This window comes from Polychytrium aggregatum (genome assembly GCF_025602895.1).
Source record: "Polychytrium aggregatum strain JEL109 chromosome Unknown BJ171scaffold_23, whole genome shotgun sequence".
NCBI lineage: Eukaryota > Fungi > Chytridiomycota > Chytridiomycetes > Polychytriales > Polychytrium > Polychytrium aggregatum.
Genome location: NW_026516225.1, coordinates 488,885 through 508,477, shown reverse-complemented (window position 1 = coordinate 508,477; position 19,593 = coordinate 488,885). Strand labels below are relative to the sequence as shown.

The 19,593-nt window shown below is 58.2% G+C and overlaps 5 protein-coding genes across 5 annotated transcripts; 3 read left to right on the top strand and 2 right to left on the bottom strand.

Moving 5' to 3' along the window:
* Positions 1-1,227: 1,227 nt before the first annotated feature.
* On the top strand, positions 1,228-2,388 carry BJ171DRAFT_425158 (Coproporphyrinogen III oxidase; the record flags this gene model as incomplete). Its single annotated transcript, XM_053107703.1, has 3 exons — positions 1,228-1,632; positions 1,748-2,104; positions 2,218-2,388. Coding segments are annotated over 3 exons (933 nt in total), but the record flags the coding sequence as incomplete, so codon positions are not given.
* A 164-nt stretch (positions 2,389-2,552) lies between these two features.
* Positions 2,553-4,451, bottom strand: BJ171DRAFT_509397 (uncharacterized protein). The gene is made up of 3 exons (XM_053111386.1): positions 3,572-4,451; positions 3,337-3,471; positions 2,553-3,149 (listed from the first exon to the last, which is right to left on the bottom strand). The coding sequence occupies exons 1-3, from the start codon at positions 4,404-4,406 to the stop codon at positions 2,902-2,904; spliced, it is 1,218 nt and encodes a 405-aa protein (XP_052965797.1). The 5' UTR covers positions 4,407-4,451; the 3' UTR covers positions 2,553-2,901.
* Positions 4,452-7,876: 3,425 nt separating this feature from the next.
* On the top strand, positions 7,877-14,961 carry BJ171DRAFT_509396 (uncharacterized protein). Its single transcript, XM_053111385.1, has 4 exons — positions 7,877-10,042; positions 10,136-13,870; positions 14,004-14,217; positions 14,357-14,961. Exons 1-4 carry the CDS (start codon positions 7,907-7,909, stop codon positions 14,836-14,838), a joined length of 6,567 nt encoding a protein of 2,188 aa, XP_052965796.1. The 5' UTR covers positions 7,877-7,906; the 3' UTR covers positions 14,839-14,961.
* Positions 14,962-15,456: 495 nt separating this feature from the next.
* BJ171DRAFT_623266 (Protoglobin-domain-containing protein) lies at positions 15,457-16,430 on the bottom strand (the record flags this gene model as incomplete). Its single annotated transcript, XM_053115460.1, has 3 exons — positions 15,457-15,793; positions 15,895-16,170; positions 16,399-16,430. 3 exons carry the CDS (start codon positions 16,428-16,430, stop codon positions 15,457-15,459), a joined length of 645 nt encoding a protein of 214 aa, XP_052965795.1.
* Positions 16,431-17,535: 1,105 nt separating this feature from the next.
* BJ171DRAFT_509394 (uncharacterized protein) lies at positions 17,536-19,469 on the top strand. Its single transcript, XM_053111384.1, has one exon. The coding sequence runs from the start codon at positions 17,734-17,736 to the stop codon at positions 19,171-19,173; it is 1,440 nt and encodes a 479-aa protein (XP_052965794.1). The 5' UTR covers positions 17,536-17,733; the 3' UTR covers positions 19,174-19,469.
* The last annotated feature ends 124 nt before the right edge of the window (positions 19,470-19,593 follow it).

Sequence of the window (19,593 nt, the reverse complement as noted above, 5' to 3'; positions counted from 1 at the left end):
CTCGCGTCTGCGGCCTTTCTGTTCGCGTGGAGGGAAAAAACGGGCGCCCTCTGAGTCACCCGCCAGCTCAAGTATTTCTGGTCCTTCAACCGACCCGCCCCATCTGTTTGTCGGCCAGCTCGTCTGTCTTCGTCGTCGCTCCGCCAAGCGCATCGCTGGTAGGTGTGAGTCACCCTGTCGCTGCTTCTGCGGGCTTGTTCACGACTTGTCATCGCTGGCGCGACAGTCCCCTCCCCCATAAAGGCTGCCGCTCCCTCTCCACCCGCACCCGCCCCTCGCTCGCCTCGCTTCGTCCTGGATCTGCAAGCACTCGCTTTTGCAAGATCACACCCCTGCCCGTCCCTGCCCGTCCCTGCTGCCTTCGGGATCTGCCTGTCCGCATTGGCGACGACGTCCCTCGTCCTCGATCTTGGCCATCAACCCTGCTGCATCTTTGCAAAGCAAGCTCATACTCGTCTGTTTTGCTCGTCCGCGATAACTGGATCGACAAGCATAAAACCACCCTTGTCCACCCAAACGCAACTGCTCGTCAATCCCAGCCATGTTTGCCAGAAGCGCCGCTCAAGGTAGGCGAACACACGCAGAGGATCGCTCGCTGGCTTTGGCTATCTGACTACTGTGGCATCGGGCATTCAGATTGCCCTCAGCAGCTCCAAGCGATCTTGCTGGCGATCGTGGAGGCGAGCTGTCCGACGAGCTCTCTGGACATGTCTGCTTACACTACTGGCCTGTGACTCTTGGACGTCCTCGCCTCGGCCCTCCCAATGCTTCCAGGACCTCGAATCACCAGAGCTCTGTCCAGTGCTCGTGTTGCAACTCGCACTGTCGTGAGACCTTCGGTCCGATTCAGCTCGACGAACTCGGCAGCACCAGCACCGGGTCCGGCTTCTGGATACGGCACCGTCGGCGCCGTCGCTCTGCTCGGTGCCGCTGCTCTGTGGTGGAACATGAAGCCCAGGCATGGTCATGAGGAGCACCCCAAGGAAACCGCCCAGCACGAAGCCTCCACGTCTCTGATTCCCACTGGCCCGACCATGCCCGTTGTCCACGACGTCGAGGGCAAGCTTCTTGCCGAGAAGAAGGCCAAGGAAATGGCTCCTCTGGTAAGAGCACGGGCCACCTCCTGCGAATGCACACTCGGCTCGGGCGACTGATAAGTGTTCTCACCGTCGCCTGACTCTTCCCCCCCCCCGCCAGATCTTGGACACCTCGGCCCCGATCGGTCGACGAATGGAGGCCTATGTCCGAAACTTGCAACTTCAGATTGTCGACGCCCTTGAGGCTCTCGAGGGACCCGACGGCGGCCGCTTCGTCCGCGACCACTGGAAGCGCGAAGAGGGCGGCGAAGGCATCTCCTGTGCCCTGCAGGGCGGCAAGGTCTTTGAGAAAGCCGGTGTTCTTGTCTCGGCCGTGCACGGCCCTGTGCCCAACGGCCTCCGCCAGCACATGAACAGCCGTCTGGGAACCTCGTTCGGCACCGGTCCTCTGCGGATGTTTGCCACCGGCGTCAGTTTGGTCATCCACCCACACAACCCCCTGACCCCGACCTCGCATGCCAACTACCGCTATATTGAGCTTGTGGACGAGAATGACAAGGTGGTCTGCTCGTGGTTTGGCGGCGGTAGCGATCTGGTAGGTAGCCCCCTCTCATCCTTGCAACGGCACCGACGAATCGGCCCGCGATCGACCCGTTCGTCAATACGATCTGATGGACTAACCCGCGCAATCGTCTTGACTTGGCCCTTAGACGCCCGCGTATCTGATCGAGGAGGATGCCGTCCACTTCCACAAGGTCATCAAGGGTGCCTGCGATCAACACGACAAGTCGATCTACCCCAAGTTCAAGAAATGGTGTGACGATTACTTCAATAACGTCCATCGTGGCGAGCACCGCGGCATCGGCGGCATCTTCTTTGACGATGTCAACGTCGAGACGATGAAGGGCAAGTCACAGGAGCAGATCTTTGCCTTTGTCCGCTCCTGCGGCAACAGTTTTGTTCCTCAGTACATCCCCATCGTGCAGAAGCGCATGAACACCGAGTTTACTCCCGAACAAAAGGTCTGGCAGCAGCTCCGCCGCGGCCAGTATGTCGAGTTCAACCTGGTGAGTTGTCTACACTCTTACCGATCGAGCTGTAACGCAACGCTGCTTGATTCTCCCGCTGCCACACCGGCGGATTTTGGGCACCGAGACTCACCGCCGTCCCGTCCTTCCAGGTTCATGACCGTGGTACCAAGTTCGGCCTGGCCACCCCTGGCGCCAGGATCGAGAGTATCCTGATGTCGATGCCTCTGACTGCCCGCTGGCAATACAAGGTCCAGCCCGAGGCCGGCAGCGAGGAGGAAAAGCTACTGGAGGTGTTGCGTAACCCGCGCGAGTGGGTGTAATTTTTGGATCCGAGTATCCATGCGGCGGTGGTCATCAACGGTGTCTGCAGCCTGGTTTCTGTGTTTCCTTTTACTTTTTCTCTTTCTTGGTATGCTCAATCTTTCATTATTGTAATTTTATTGCTTTCTGTGCAAATTAAACCGAGACATCACAACGTTCACCAAAACGAAACGAGACGTGCTGTGTCTATCTGGGTGGACAGCTCGTTCAGAACCGAGTGGGGGATTTGTGCTCTCTCTCTACCTGCCAGAGAGGCTCGATCGCCGGTCAAGGCGTGCCAGATCAAGGTGATTTGGAGATCGGCTTTACAACAACGCAAAGGTCGATCCATCCATTCGAAGCATACAGCCCCATTATCAATATTGTTGTATTTCCATAGAAGGAGGACTGACGCAGCGACCGCCATGAATCAAGTGAGTGCCGCGGTGCCACGGGGGTGAAGGGCGAGTGAGGAATGCACAAGATCCGACAAACGAGAAACGAGAGAAGCCAAGAGATGGATTGCAATAGACTCAGATGGCGACAAGGACCAAGAGAGCACAAACGAGCGTCATTGAAGCCGCGACGGACACAGCACGACTGGCTCCAGCAGAGTGACTCGAGCCAGCGGGAGCGGACGGGCTTGTGCCGGCCGGAGGAGACTGGCTTGCATTGAAAGGCAGCACAGCTGGAGGGGTGCTGACAACGGTCATGTTTGTGTTTGGAGGACGTGGGCAAACCACCGAAGGATTGGGCGAGAATGACGTCAAGGCTGTTCGGTCTGAGGGCAAAAACAATAGAGTTGATCGTGCGGATGTAAGGATGCACCATGGGAATGACCAAACGATCAGTATCGGCCATGCAGCCAAGGACAGGCCATGCCGTTATGTGGACAGCAGTGCGTCGGCCAGAGCAGTATGCACGATAAGGAGCGACAGGCAGCATATCCGAGCACATGGTGCACTCACTCTGGTCGGCATAGACCTTGATGGAATTGATGCCCCAATACGCATTCGAGAATGCGGTTGGGTTGCTGGCCACATAGGTGGAGCACAGCCCCATGGTGGGGCACCGTGTCGCCGCATCGGAAATCGCCCAGTTGCCTGAAGACGGAGGGGGTTGGCACCGAAGGCATCAGCCACTTGCTATGGCAGCGATTGCCCTGCCAGAGCGGAGGAGAGCAGAGCAGAGCAAGATACGCACCACAGAGATTTGTGTCGATGATCAACTTGAGGTTCCTGAAGTAGTCCGGAGTACAGCAGTCGAACGGGAAGCTGACGAGGGGGACTGCGGGCCACTGAGAGGGATTCGGATTGCCCGAGACAATGTCCTGTGGGATGGATGAACGGGGGAAGAACCAGATGTCGATGCCCGAGTTGTCGAGCTTGGTCGCATAGACTCCGCCGCCGTTCTGGTTGAAGACCGAGCCAAAGGTGCCTGGCATGACGCTGGCTGGGACGAGACTTCCGCAGCCGTCGTATCCTTCTGGGCTTGGAGGGTCGTTGACGGGACAGTCCCAGTACAAGGGCGTGGCAATCTGGGTGCGGTTGGGCACGCCGTAGCAGCCATCGGCGGTATGGATGATCGAGTGTCCATCAGGCGTGCCGTTGATGCCCTCGATGATGTCAAGCTCGCCGACGATCTGGCTGCCGACCTGGTTCTTGAACCAGATCGAGGGCCAGGTTCCGCATCCGTCTGGGATGTGAGTCAGGTCCATGATGAATAGGCCCTCGTCGTAGAGGAGGCGGGACTCGAGACGGATGCTGGGCCGACCAGCAGACTCGGGGGTGACGCTGCTGGTGTCGACAGAGGTGTAGAAGACGCCGCTCTGGACCCAGGTCAGGTTGTGGCCGAGGGCATAGGTCTGGTTGACATAGAGTGCGGAGCTGTTTGCCGAGACGTCGTGCCCGTTCGCAAAGGTGAAGTAGTCGTAGAAGCTGGAGCCAGAAAAGTCCTGAGCGAGCGAGTACGGGAAGGCGGTCGAGCGCGCTGCCTGCAGGAGCAGCGCGAGGCCAAGGGCAGCAGGGGCAATGGGCATGGCAGAGCGAGCGTTGGGAGAGAGGATTCGGCGATGGGCAGGATCGAAGCCCAGGAAGCCAAGCCAGAAAGGAGTGGATGCGGATCTGGGTCTGGGTCGCAGAAGGACATCGTGGCGCAGCATGTGGAACCCGTGCGCGCTGTCGCGGGTGCACGGCGCGACACGGCCTTGTGCGGGCTGGGTTCACAACTGGGAAACAGGAGACGCATTCGGCGAGTCCCATCCACGGACCAAGAAACATGGGGCTCTATCTACAGCCCGAGATGCACGCCATACTGGACCAGCTGCAGAAGGCGGGAGAGCATCGAGCCACCGGCGGGGGACTCGGACTCCATGAGACTCATGCGCCGGACAGTTCTCGCATCCGTCTGCGCGATCTTGCCTTGGCGGGTCATTCGTCCGGTCCAAGGGCATGCCGAGAACTGCCATTGCTCGCTGAGCGACGATGACTCGAGCGAGCAACCGCAACAACGGCCAGTTTCAACCCCCGGAGCGACCAAACAATGCGCTCGGGGCGGCCAAGCGCACGATAGGCGGCCAGCCGCCTCGCCGTTCTATTGTTGCCACGACGATCCATTTGCACCACTCCCGGCGGCCGCGCTTATCTGCGTCAGCGTCGCTGTATTGTTTGCCCCTGAGGCTGCAGTCGAGCCGCCGACATATGGCCGCCTCAATCCGATCATATATTGCCGTCACGTGCAGAAGTTCTTTGTGTCTTCCGGCGCGCTGATTGACCCTTCGGCGTGGGAAGACGTGGGAAGACGAGCGGGCCTGCTCCGTTCTCAAGAGTCGATGCAAAGAAGGCGGGTGCCGCTGGTTTGCATCAGAGCGCGACCCCGAAAAGTAACGACCCGAGGTTGGTCACCAGCCGCTTTACTAGTTTACATTTCATCGAAGCACTCGCTCTGGAAGGCAGCCGATTTAGACCCGAGACACCGGCTGCTCTGCCTGCCGCATACTCATCTAGTACCGGTAACAGCGCCGTCCTTCACTGCCCAGTGGGGCTGGCGGGGTTCAGCACTGCTCGACTACATCTCAACGAGCGCCGCGCTGTTCCGGCAACAGTATGCATGTGCGTTTGCGATCCCACGGCTCACTGCTTCGATCTCCTGTGCACCATTTCCGTCTTCGCCTCTATCTCCCCTTCCCGATTCCCAGAGCTATGGCGAACGTCAAGTCCGGCCCTCCTGTCAGTGCATTCGACGAACTCTTCTCGACTGAAAAACCAAAGAAGAATAAGCCCAAGAATGCCTACCCAACCGGCGGCAAGGACAAACCCGAAGTCGAGGTGACCATCGAGGTTACCTCGAAAGAAGGCGATGGCCGTCGGCATGTCAACTTTGGCACCATCCCCGAATCGCCCTCGTCGACAGTGTCGGCGGTCGAGAAGATGACCAGGAAAAAAATAGTGCCGACACTGGGGCCTCACATTGGTAGAAAGCGGAGACGCCCCCAAACCGCCGAGAGCGCCACGGACAGGTACTTGTATGCCTTGCCGCCTGGGTGTGCCTCCAGTCGTCCGTACGATGGCCTGCTTCTGACCCTGTACTTGCTACACCAGGGGGAGACGTTCCATGGAAGAGGCAATGCGTGTTCGTGAGCGACAGTACGACATCAACCTCGTCACAACACACATGCCCGTGTACGAGCCGTTGCTGGACGAATATCTGCAAGATTACTTCAACAGCCCAACGACTCGAAAGCACCTATTCCGGCTCGGACTGGTAAGAAAATGCCCTGCCTGCCATTCCGGTGCCTATGTGATATCGAGCACAGAGTTGGGCAGCTGAGGGGCTTGCCATCACACTAGTGCTGTCTATCCTGTTGTTGACGAGCCTCGGGTCGCTTCGTCCCATTCGTTTGCGACAGATCAACCAAGAAGGGCGCATCATCGACAGAAAAAGCTTCAAGTACAGCCAGATCCTTCTGGACAAGATAGAATATGAAGACCGCATCGTGAAGAAACAGGAAGAGCGGGAGCTTGATCGCGAGATTGAGGTATGAGTGCATCGAAGCAACAGCAGTTCCCAGGTTTCCGGCTCTGCATTATCGCGAGTGACTCATGCGTGCGATTTTTGCCCCACAGGTGGCCATCCGCAACCAGATAATGAACGACAAGAACCCCCGATCGCACAAAACCAAGCGCATGAAAAAGGTATGTCGCACTGATGCCTCTGGCTCCTTGCCGAGCCCTGACATCAGGGTCATTCGCCCGTTTGGTGTTCCGGACAGCCATGCAAATGCTCTAGAGCATTTGCATTTGATGCCGCTCCGGAGCATTGCGCTGGCGCTCGGGTACTTTTGCCAGTCCAATGGATTTGCAGACTTCATAAGGTTCTGTCTTTGTCGGGTTTCATTTCATTTTGGTCTATTGAAGAGCACAAGTTGCCTCCTCCCTCCAATATAGCGTTACATGTGCACTGACATGCCACATCGGCCCTCGCGATTGCTGGCAGATCAACTACTCCAACCTCCCATATCCAGAGTTCCTCAACAACTATCCCATAACCATGTACAAGACAGCTCTGCTGTACTCTGAGAAACCGGCTCCATTGATGAATACGGAGCAAATGCTCCTCTCGCGACTGCAGCAGACGCCTGGGAAGCTCAAGGCCCTCAAAATCACCAAGGAGGAGTTCCAGAATCGTGCCATGAAAGCCGATCGTCTCGAGGTGCGCAACCGCGAGCACGAGTGGAAGTATACTCCCGCAAATGAAATCGACATGCGGGTCGAGGACATTCACGACGACCTGAGCGACCCCGGAAACGAGTTCCAAACAGCCGGCCCCGAGGAGGAATCGCTCGAGATCGACGGCCCTGTTCAAAAGGAGCTCAAAGCCAAGGCAGAGCGGGTCACCCAGCTCTTCGATCTCGCCCGCGCTGACTTGGAACGAGAGGATCTCGAGGCTGCCGAAGTTCATCTACGGCAGATTCTCGTGAACGTCAGTGGCGAGGTCGAGTCCATCAAAGAGATCCAGAGCCCTCAGCTGTTACCGACGCAGTCCCAGGGTCCACCACAATCCTTGCACTCAGAGTCTCATTCCCATCCACCGTCGTATTGCGAGCAAACCCAGGCGCCTGGTCCAGAAAATGCCCAAGCCTCTAGCCGCATTGTGAGCGATAACGAACTCGACGAGTTGCTCAACCGAAGCGGGCCTACACTCAACTGGTCTCGGGCAGAAAGGCTCTTGATCAGACATATAATCCAATTGGGCGGCCAGATGGACGAGGTAAGCTCAGACTTGAGCACGGTGTGCATGTGCCCGATATTTTCGACAGAGTACTGAGCCCTCCATCCCGAATTTGCTCTCGCAATCCCACCACGGCCTCATTGTGTTGAATATCTTCGCTCTGTCGCTCGCCTGCATGATCAAACTCGGCCACCGTGCCGTCGGCTACTGTGGCGTTGGTTTGCGGCGGTTTACAACGCCTCGATTCCTTTGCCATGTTGCTTCTTTTATCCGGATCCTCCGCCCCTTCCATGTCTCTAGATCTTGGAGATGATTGTCTCCAACAAGACTCCTATTGCAACCCCAAGAAACCTCGAAAAAGAGAGTCGTGCTGGCTCTGCAGCACCTAGCCGCTCCAAGCTCGTCCGGCCAAAGTCGGCTCGTCCAACCCGCGAGAGCGGCTTCCCGGTGGCATCGGACTTTAGCGACTTTGGCTCAGAAAGTGGATACACCGAGTTTGATAACGATTCCACCATGAGCGAGGAGCAAGGACTTGGTCTTGAGGCAGGGTCATCCGCCAGTGCCGAGCCCATGCGCTCACTGAAGGAAGGCGAGGAAGACGAGGACGAGAGCTTGACCTTGACCAAGCTCAACGAAGTGATATCTCGAGACGAAACCATGAGTCCCCGCCTGTCCCAGCTCCTCTTTTCAGCGAGCCAACAACCACTGCCTCCCAGTCGATCAGCTACCGCGGCTTCCCTTCGTTCAAGCCGTGCCGGAAGCGCACGAAGCCTCCACTCCAAGGAGAGCGAAAAGCCGGCCCCTCTGGAGACTGCTGCCCAGACGGTGCCGCCTGCAAGCCGCTCGGCGAGCCAGCCCGTGATCTCTCGAGCAGCCAGCATGCAGAGTGTGCATTCTCTGCGCGAGCAAGTCCTCTTGAAACAAGGAAGTCGAGCTAGCCAAGGCTCCATTCATGATTCAAGCCTCTCGCGACCAATCAGCAGACCACAAAGTGCTCATAGCCTTGGCCCTGCAAAGACACCTCCAACAAGGGAGGATAGCTTTTTCCGAGCTCAGCACGCTCCTTTGCCATCGAGCCGAGGTTCGCGTGCCGAGCTGGATCCTTTGGTGACGGAATCCAGTGTCGGGGTTGTTCCAGAGGCAACCGTAGTATCCTCTGCCCCACCAGATTCCGACGACATTCAGGAGATCATCGAGTCTCATCGAGGATCAGAGACCAATGCCCTCAGTCTCACAAATATCGGCGCATCTGCTGCTGTGGCTGCCTCGGTCAGCACCATGGGTCCATCCAGTGGCCGCCTCAGCCGACATACAAGTGTGGGAAGCAACAAGATGGCTCGCGAAAGTAGTATTGCGAGAGAAGCCTCTCAACGAGAGCTCTACGACCGCGCCATGACCACAGCTCTGCCACCAAGCCGTGCCTCGACTAAACTGTCGCTGGAGGCTCTCCGAGAGAGTCAAAAGTCCCTTCAGCATCTGTCCGACCAGCAGCCGCAGCCACAGCAGCCACAGCAACCGCAACAACCGCAACAACAGCAGCCACAGCAGCATCAGGAGCGCCAAACGAAGCGGCAGCAGTCGCGAGAGTCAAGCTCGCAGGTGCTCTATCGCGACGACAGTTTCGCTCGTGCCCAGAGAGCCGAGCTGCCCACCAGTCGTGCATCCAGCCGATTCAGTCTTGTATCTAAGGACACCGGCTCTCATCAAGTTATTCGCCAGGAAAGTAATCAGCAGGTCGCTGCTCTGGCAAGCAGTCAGATGGCAAGCCAGCAGACGATTGAAATGGAGGATACCCCGGCGCTCGCTCAGCACAAGGTTCAGACGCCAAGTGCTCGGTCGAGCCATCCCAGCATGGCGACCGTGCCGCTCACCGACATGGCCGCATATGGTGCCTCGACAGACAAGTCCACCGAAACTGTGACCCTGGATCGAGTAGCAGGTGCCTCCAAGACTTCATTGCAGCCCCTTTCTGAGAGCAACATGGATCAATCGGCTCTCTCGAGTGGCGGATTTGTTCCCGTCCGACCTCAGGACTCTGTCATATCAAGCCGGGACATTGACGATTCTCCGGCACTCATAACTGAGCACACTGCAGCTCCTGAGGCCCAACCAAGCTCCGATGCCCTTTCGCATCCCCCCACCAAGGGTGACTCGGTGTCTCGTCTTGTGGAAGATGGACGCAGCAGGCCGCTCCCAGAGAGCAAGTTGGTCAGCCTGAGCTCTGTTTATGACACAAGCGAAGGAGCGCGGTCTGAGCCCGAGGCTCCTCGCGAATCAAGATCGTCACTTGGTCGGGCCCAAAGGGCCCCGTTGCCCCCGAGCGTGGCCGGCAGCGTCCGCACCTCCTTGACTAGTGTCGGGTTGGCAAAGTCTGTATCGCCAATGTCGGCGAGCCCACGAGAGCCCGAGGCAGCGAACCAAGATGAGTCGGCATACGAAGAGCAGGTACGCGGTTGAACAATTCGATTCATGGACTGAATAACAGGACTGCGGTATGGTGCCAGACGTGAACTCATCATGCTTGCTTTCTTGCCACAGTTATCATCTGGAGCCCATGTCACATCCACCTCGAGAAGCTCCATCGTCTCTGAAGGCTCGAGAGCCCTTCGAGTCGCTCAGCAGACCATGCTGCCTGATAGCCGCTCGACCACAGTGGCTACAATGAGTCCTCCGCCCGAGACGACTTCGGTACCCGAATCAACGGGTGTGATCGAAAACGACAACATTGACAAAGCTTCCGAGTTAATCGAGCCTTCGGAGGCCAGGCCGGCCGCCTCCCAACTTGAGAAAGTGGCTTCCAAGCTAAGCGATCTCGAGCTTGCTCGGCGTGCTCCTCTTCCTGCCAGCCGTGCATCATCAATCAATACGCTGCGTCAGACCAGGTCGCTCACGGGCTCACAGCTGATGTCTTTGGGACAAGAAGCCGCGCTCCCAGTAAGCCAAGTCAGCTTGGCCCACATCCCGGCCGATACAGCACGCCCCTCTGCATCAGCAAAGGAAGCAATCGGGGATGGGCAGCTGATGGCAATCGCTCGAAACGTCGAACTACCAGTCAGTGCCCCACTGAGCTCGGCTCCTAGTCAGAGAGCGAGCATTTCTCTTTCGGCAGCTCGCATTGACGACCAAGTCACAGAACACGAGGTATCGCCAAGCGCTGAGTCCAGAGCGGATGTCGAGATCGCCACTGCGACCCATTCTGGTGCCGACGAAGCTCAGTTAGAATATGAAGCCGACTTTCACGACGACGCGGAGCCGCCGATGCAGAGTGAAGTCACCGAGTCTCAAGTGTTTGCGACTGCACAACAAGTTTCGCTTCCGCCAAGCTCCAGGGCGAGCTTTGCTGGCGTGCAGAAGGTACCCTCGCAGCCAGCCCTCTCGGAACAAGCGACCAGCCAGAGTGGAAGGGCAAGCAAGAGCGACCTTGGCAAGCAGCCCGCTGATCAGCCGACTGCCTCCGAAAAGTCGGCAGAATCTGCTGCCCTGGACGAATTCAGTGCTGTACAAAGTACGATTGATACGGTTCTGCGAACCGATTCTGAAGTACTACGTCTTGCCTCGGAGCAACCTCTTCCCGACAGCCACGCCACCAGTCTTGTGGATCTCGGCAGTGTTCGCGGGCACTCTGAGGAAGCACATATCCAGGATGTTCCTACGACCGAGACTGTGGCTGTGCTCAACCAATTTTCCGAGTCAGCCAGAGACTCGCAGACTTTCCACAAAGCACAAGCGACCGCTCTTCCACCCAGCCATGCCGAGAGCCTTCGCTCTCTATCCTCCAGTCGAGCAGCGAGCACAACCCAACGCACACTAATTGGGTCAACGGAATCTCCAATGCTCGACCAGGCGGCTGCCGTTCCTTTACCAGCGAGCGCTATGATGAGCAGACAGTCCATCGCCAATGTCGCCGACACCACTGACTCTACCACAAGGGCATCAGCCAGCGGCATCGAGCGAACTCTCTCGGAGGATTTGAAGCAGGCGCATCGGGATTCCACCGAAATTAAACGACAACCATCGCGAGACAGCTTCGTTCGCGCTCAGCATGCACCTCTCCCCGAAAGTCGCTTGCTCAGTCGAACATCCATCAGTTCCACAGAGCCAGTTGAGCCGGCTGCCAGGGTCGAACCAGCGCTGCAGCAAGCTGACTCAGAGAAAGGCACTGCCAAGACGCAAGACATACACGAAAGCGCTGAAGCTGTACCTGTGCGAGCATCAGAAGCCAGGAAGTCTACATCATCTCTTGGCAAGCACTCATCTGTGCACCGAATCGACTCGACCCCACAACTCCGCGATTCACATACCATGGCGCATGCACAACAAGTACCCCTGCCCGAGAGCCGTGTCGAGAGCCGTGCCGCGAGCCGTGTCGCCAGCCGTACCGTGAGTCGGCAGTCGTTATCCAGACAACACTCGGCCAAGAGCTTGGCTGGCGATGCAGGTGCAGCCCAAGGGGAAGTCAGTGTCCTACCAGAAAGCACAGCGGCTAAGTTTGGCGAACCAGTGTCGGTCGAGTCTGTCGATCCATATTCTGTCCCGCTTCCAGAGAGCGAGCCGCTGAGCCGCTCGTCGGTGACGAGTGCTCGCAAGTCGATTGGGTCACGCCAGAGCCTGAGCTCGAAGTCGGTCATGGCGGGCAGCAAGCATATCGAGCAGGAAACCTTGGGCGGCACGCCCGAAGCAGTGATACCCCCTTCGTCCACACAGACAGGCGCCCTTGGCTCGAGCGATTTCAGGCTCGCCCAGGAAACAGCACTTCCGCAGAGCTCCCGGGTCAGCCTGGCATTGCTTGCAGATGCCCCAGCGCAGGACCGGCGCAGTTCATCCCAGAGTATCAAGGGCGAAGTGCGCAATGACGAGATCGCGACCCAATCGCAAGTGCAGACTCAAAGTCAATCCCATAGCCAGACTCACAGCCAAGCGCAGAGCAAAGCACAGAGTCGGGCTCAGAGTCGGACTCAAAGCCGGACCCAGTCGTTTGCAGAGGCAGCACCAACTCCAGAGCCGCAAGTATTTGAGCAGAAAAGCCGTTCATCGGCGTCGCTTCAAGACCCGGACATACTCATGGCTCAGAGGACAGCACTTCCTGAGAGCCGTGCAACGAGCCGCGCTTCTCTTGGTGAGAGACCAGCAAGCCGTCAGGCCAGCCGGAGCTCAGTCTCAGCCAAAGCAGCAGAGACGGTGACCCAAGGCCCAGCAGGAATCCCCCACGATACGCAAGCGATTGAAGCTGCTGCTGCGACGACACTCCCACCCAGTCGCATAGCCAGCGTGGGATCCATGGTCGAGTCTGACATGGCGCCAGCTCCAGTCGCGGAGAGCCATAAGCCCCAAGAGCATGACTCTGCTTTGGAGGCATCCAGTGACCCCATAGGGTCGGCAGCTCCTGTGCCGGCTACCGCCAGCCAGCCTCGCTCTCGACAGGAAAGTGAGCGTAACAAAGTAACGCAATCGTCCAATGCTCGGTTGAGCCACAGCCATTCAGATCTCGACCGTGCCCGCAACATCCATCTGCCGCCAAGTACCATGACAAGCATGCACTCCGTCAAGTCGGTTGAGCGATTGCCCGAGACTTCTGAGGCAGTGGCGGCGCACACTGGCAGTGCCCCGCAGTCCAAGCACTCATCTCGCCAGCACTCTTTGCGCCAAGTCCAGCCCGAGCAAGCGCAACCCAGCCGATCCGTGAGCCAAAGCTCTCTCAAATCTGCTTCGAAAGCCACAGCAGAGCAAGCTACTCCTGCCGAGCTTCAATCGCGCCGCAGCACCAGTCAGCATACGATCGTGGATGAGAGTTTGCCCCAAACACAGGCAAAGTCCAAAGGAGACTTGACCAGGCTCTCACAGAGCGCCAGTCGTGCATCATCCTCTGCAGCCCTCCCAACAGAGGCGCAACCATCGGTCTCGCAGCCGGACGGTCATGCGCCTGTTTCAAAGTCGAGCAGTCAGGCGTCGATTCGAAAGATCGAATCCAAGCCGAGAACACCGCAGAGACAGGAGTCGGATTCGCGGCTCCTGAAACAGGGGCAGGAAGCACCACTTCCCGAGAGCAGAACCTCGGTCGCAAGCGCTCTACGGGCTCGTGAGCCAAGTCATGAAAGCGTCGAAGGCTCAAGATCCTCTCGGCCAATCTCACGGGCCGCCAGCAGCCAGAGCGTGGGCTCTAATGGCGGACAGGCTCGCGCCGCCGAGACATCGGCCCCGGAAGCATCGACGACCAGGCTGCCCAGCAAATCCTCCAGCCGGACCAGTCTGCCGGCTGAGCCAGCTGTGCGTCAGGTAAGAACATGATTGCTCGCTGTGAGGCAACAGCCTTCCCTTGCAGCTGCACACAAACGAGCACAAGGGGCGCTAGTTTATGTACTGGAAACTCACTGCAGTTTGGATCATTATCCTACACTGCCTTTGGCAGCCGGAAGCACGAGTGTCCCGCAGTAGCTCGCTGAAGATGGACAGCGCCGCTTCCTCTGAGCCAAAGCCGCCAGCGATGCAGCCGTCAGAATCTACAATGCGGATAGCGATGAATTCATCCCTGCCGCCGAGCCGAGCGAGCCTTTCAGAAACCAGCGAGTCGCGGCGCCAAAGCTTGACGACACACACGGCGAGGGCCAAGGTTGATGAAGCAGGTTAGTCTGAGGCGACGAGGAGTGCCTTGGTTCCTTGGCGAGCCGTGGGCAGCCGTCGCCGATGCAGCGGATATATCGCACGACACCTCGGTTCCTTTTGATAGTTATTCGGCGCCCACTTTCCAATCGACATTTCTAGCTGTCGCCAACCACTCGCCGGTTGCAGAGACCGTCCAAATGAGCAAAGCAAGCCACGGCGAGGTCGTCCGCAGCAAGGCAGAGCTGACATCGAGCACCTTTGAGCTCGCCAAAATACGGCCACTGCCAGAGAGTCGAGCCATGAGCATGGATTCGCTCGTGAAGGGCGGGTCTCAATCGAACTTGGCCAAGCGTGGATCCAGGCCAGGCAGCCGAGCCTCGCTCTACAAGAATGCTCCCGACTACAACAGCGTCTACTATGTTCCGCTCAAGCCAGGGCCAGAGGAGCCGCACCATGCTAGCTCCTCAAAGGCACCAAGCCGCTCAATGAGCAGAGAGTCCGTCCGATCGCAAGAGCGGGGCAAGGAGCCGTCGCTGCCCAACAAGCCACTGTCCCGACCAGCATCCACCGGGTCTCTGAGCAAAGCAGCCAATGTACCGCTGCCCAACAGCACCTCCCAGCTCCAACTCGAGACACCCTAAGCAGCAGCATGTGTCTCTCAGAGCAGGGCGTTCTTCTTTTAGCGCGCATGAACCGAAACGGGGGCACCCTGTTTTGCCTTCGCTAATCACTTTGTTTTCTGGGATGTGAATACACTCGCCCATCATTCATACAGCCAGTCCAGAAAGAAGCGGGGCAGCGTCCGTTTTCTGGCATCAGAGGCCCGAAGCCCGCTGAACTTTCGTAAGCCACAGTGAGCGGGCGGTGGGTGTATTCAGAACCAAGAATCAACGACAGTCCTGGCTCGAAGCAATGTTGTAATAGCCATCCGCTGTGTGGAAACAAGGAAACGGATGCCACTCCCATCCTGTTGTGTGGGATTCCCTGCGTATTTCGAACAGCTCCACCCAAGCATCAACGGAATGGCGGTTTGCACAATCCACCAGGTCACTGGAAGAGCATGTATTCAGGCCATAAACAAATGACCGGTGTGCTGTTACGACCGATGCATCCTGTTTGACTGCCGGTGTGGATCTGGCGGATGTGCGCGCTCAGTCGAGAACCATGGTGCATTACTTTTATCGAAGCCGTCGGCGTCGCTGGCGATTGTCACCCAGCAGATCCAGCCGCACAACCCAGCAACCTCCCTGGCAGCCGATCTATTCAGCCTTTCCCTTGGCCTCCGCGCAGGTGGCCAGCAAGTCCTCTCCCTCATGGACATAGTACTTGGCGAAGAAGTCGTTCTGGATCCAGAGCAGCTTCGAAAAGGCAGCAATGGTCTTGGAGCGGGTGACGGGATCTGCCTGCAGGTCCGGGTGGCTGTCGAGCGTCTCGGCAAGAAAGCCGTGGAGCCAAGCGAAAAGGGCTCCAACATGGACATACTCGACATTGATCTTGCTCTTCTTGAGAGGGTTGCTTGTGTGAATTCGGCCCACCCAGTCGAGGTAGTTGACAAACTTGGCATCGTACTCGGCGGTGACGAGTTTGACAAGGTATCTGTAGAGGTGCGAAACAACGTACAGCACCACTTAGTCGACATGCGCTGGATTTTGCAGAGACGGCCGCCACCGCACCGCCGGCGCCAGGGCCTCGCCTACCTCTTCAGAAAGTCCTTTCGGAAGACAATCTGCTCGTCCTGGAGCGACAGAGTCTTGATATCCACGGTCACCTGGCCGCCAAAGCCGTCTCCTTTCTGGGTAAAGTACGCCTTGGTGATATCGAAGGAAAAGAGCTTCTCATAGACCCTGTCCACGATAGTGGGAACCAGCGGGGCGACGAGAGGGGCCGAGGCCTTGATGGCCGCAATGTCCTTTTCGCCAAACTCGGCGAATTTGGAAATGTACTGGAAGCGATAGAGCCGGTCGGTGTAGAGGCTGGATGACGGAGGCCTGTGTGAGCTGCGAGCGGCTCCACAAGTATTCACGGAGGCATGCTTTCCCCGAGCTCATGGCCACTTTGATCATAATCCAGAGCGCGAAAAATCGATGGTTGCTAGGTGCCCATCCAGCAGGGCGAAGCCTGATCTGATATGGGGGGAACCGATAGCCTCCCCTTCCTGGCCACACGCGCACTGGATGCATGAGAATGGCATTCTTCCATACCGGTCCCGCTCGATGGATGTAATTTCGGCCATTGCTGATAATTTGGGGATCTGGTAAACGCGGTTGTTTGTGAGGAACAGGGGCTGGAGGTGGGAATTGCAGTGAGGAGGATAGACGCTGGCCCCCGACAGACGAAAGGTGGCCGATATATACTCCGGCAGGCCGACAGGAGTCTCGACGGCATTTGGACGTCATCGGAGCGGATTGGCAGCAACGGAGGCATATTGGAGGCAGACACCTGAGGGCGACATTTGATCGGCGGGCTGCAGCCAGAGTGATGACGATGCCATTCGAAGCTCTGAGCCCGCCATTTCTGTCTGCATTATCTTACGCGGATCCAACCTGGCGCCTTGTCGGATGCACTCGGTGTTCTGTCCTGGCAGCCCTCCGTCCGATCAAGATCGGCTGCCTGTCTCCTTTGCAGCGGTCCGGCATGGGCTGATGCGTCTTGCTGATCCAGGTTCAAGCGCTTGATTGAGCCTCGGCCAGCCAGTCAGCGCTTGGACGGCCGCGAGGGGTGCTGACCTTTCCATGGGGGATGATGATCTCTCCTTGGAGTGATGGCAACTCCGTGGGCCAGCACCCCCAATGGGCTCCGTTGAATGCGTGCAGGCCCGGCATGGCTGCTGTTGCTTTGATGATGAGCGTTGGAGGGGATCCGGGATCAGAGCGGGCATACAGGGCCTGGCGAATTCGAGGCCCAGGCTCCCCTCCTGCCCGAGCAGTACGCACTCACCCCAGAAGCCTACAAGCCACTCGATCGTCGGCTCTCCACAGATCCGCCCGCCACGGCGAACTTGCCAACACTGGGCCCGCGGCCCTGGCGGAGCACCAAGCGGATGCATCCTGGCTGCTGAAACAGTCCGAGTTGGCCTGCAGAGCATGACATTGGGCTGCCAGGACCACGCTGCAGCTGGAGGCCGCCCCTGCCCCCGCCCTCTCAGCTCAAGCTCGGTCTCGCAGCAGCGCCCTTCCACCCACCACCAGCGATGAGGCTCCGCTGGGTCCAGGTCCTCCGAAGACGCTTTGGGATGCTTCGTGGGAACGGCCTTTGTGGGAACGGCCTTCGTGTCTGGGCTGCGCACGGTGCCTGCCAAGTCGCACATCGCATTCCGCCTTCGCCGCTGGCATCTGAGGCCCACACCGACTCGGACTTGGATCGACCTGCCTCCCTGCAAGCCGCACTCGCCAGTTTCAAGCACACACCCGCCGGCACCGAGCAGCGTTACAGCCGATATTCGGCGACAGAGCTTGCAGCGCCGTCCGATATCCTACTTCCTGGAGCATATTCGATCCGTCTAATCCAGCTCATCGGGCCTGCGACGCTCCCCACTCATGCCCAAGGCGTCAAGAAAGAGAGCCAGTCGAACAGCACAGCACACAGATGAGCCGAGCTCGTCTGTGCGCTCGGCGAGGCGCCAGAGGAAATCAACCCGTCCATCATCGCCGCCGCTGCCAGAACCCGAGTCCGAGTGCAAATTTCTCGCCGATGCACCCACCGAAGCAGCGGCAGCAGCCACCCCTTCCCTTGCAGGCGTCCTCCCGCACGATGTCCTCGATCACATCTTCAAGGCTGTCTCTGCCCAGGGATCTCCCAATGATCTTTATCCGGTGTTAACGGTCAATCAACGATGGTTTGAGTGCGCCGTGCGGTGGCTCTGGAAGGTCCCACATCTCCAAAACCTGGGATCCTGGTGCCGATTGATCAGGACGCTGTCGCTGGAGCATCACCCATACGACACCCGATCGCACTCAGGCACCGAGCCACCCTTTCGGCCATACGGACGATACCTCCGACACCTATCTGCCACGGCAGTCTTCGCCGACAGCGTCAACAACAGCGACCTGATGACCATCTCGCTGTCATGTCCGATGCTGCTGTCGCTGTCGCTTGAATCATGCTATCAAGTCACGCATCGGGGTATACTGTGTATCATCAACCGATGTCCGCAGCTGTCGATGCTGGAGCTTGCTCGAGGAGGCCTGTCCCATCAGGCACTCTCTCGACTCTTTCGGGGGCGACTCGATTCCCTGCGAAGCCTGTCGCTCATGCTCGATGCCTCCGTTCGGGGCCCGCAGCTCGTCAAGGCCATGCAAAACCTCCCGAGTCTACAAAAGGTGTACTTCCAGAACTGCTCCATGGTCAGCGACGAGATCATGGAGCGCATGATTGCTGCCTGTCCGCAGCTGGACGATGTCTCGTTCCTGGATCTGCGAAGTGCCACGGACGAGGCTGTCTTTGCGATAGCTCGCCATCTTGGCCCGTCTCTGAAGCAATGCACACTGGGCCTCTGTAGCAGCATCACTGACGTCGCCATCATCGAACTGGCCCGCAGTTCGCCACAACTTCGGGCGCTGACGCTGGCCCTGCTGGGAAGCATAACGGACGCTTCGCTCGAAGGTATTGCCCAGCACCTTCCTGAACTAACTGAGCTCGGTGTCTTTTCGATCCAAAACATCACCAACACGGGCGTGGACTATATCAGTCGCCGCTGCACCGAACTGCGATACCTGTGCCTGCTCGAGTGCACCAATGTGACATCAAGCGCCATGACGCTCGTGGCCTGGTCGCTCCAGAAGCTCGAGTACCTCAACATCACAGGGTGCTCCATCTTCGAGGCCACGCCGGAGCTTTACCAGCTCAAGCGGCGGTGCATTGACTTTATCGCAGGCAACCAGGTGCACCGCAACCTGCATCTCTATGAGCTGATGCTGTATACCAAGTCAGAGTTTGGGACGAACCATCCGGTTCGATTCACCTTTGAAGTTGTCTGAGCACCGCACTCGCTAGATGTGGTCTCTATCCTCTAGCGGCGACAACTCGCAACGACCAAGTATGTCGGTGGAGGGCTTGAGCTGCCTCTTCGTGCGAGAAATATAGGGCGGACATAGCCAGTTTGGCAAAACATCGAACCGTATAACTGCCGGTGCGGAGGGGGCTGGCCCAAGGCGATGCTGAATGGCGGACGTGGAAAGCCCTCCTCTGCATTGATGCACCGTCTCGCACAAGGCGCCGACACTCGATGCCCTGGATGTCCTGGATGGATGTCCTGGATGGATGGATGCCCTGGATGTCCTGGATGTCCTGCATGTCCTGGATGACCTGGATGTCCTGGATGACCTGGATGTCCTGATGCGGGTGCTGGTCATGGCGAAGCGATTGTGTGGCGAGGCCGTGCCATGGGCGCGACGCGT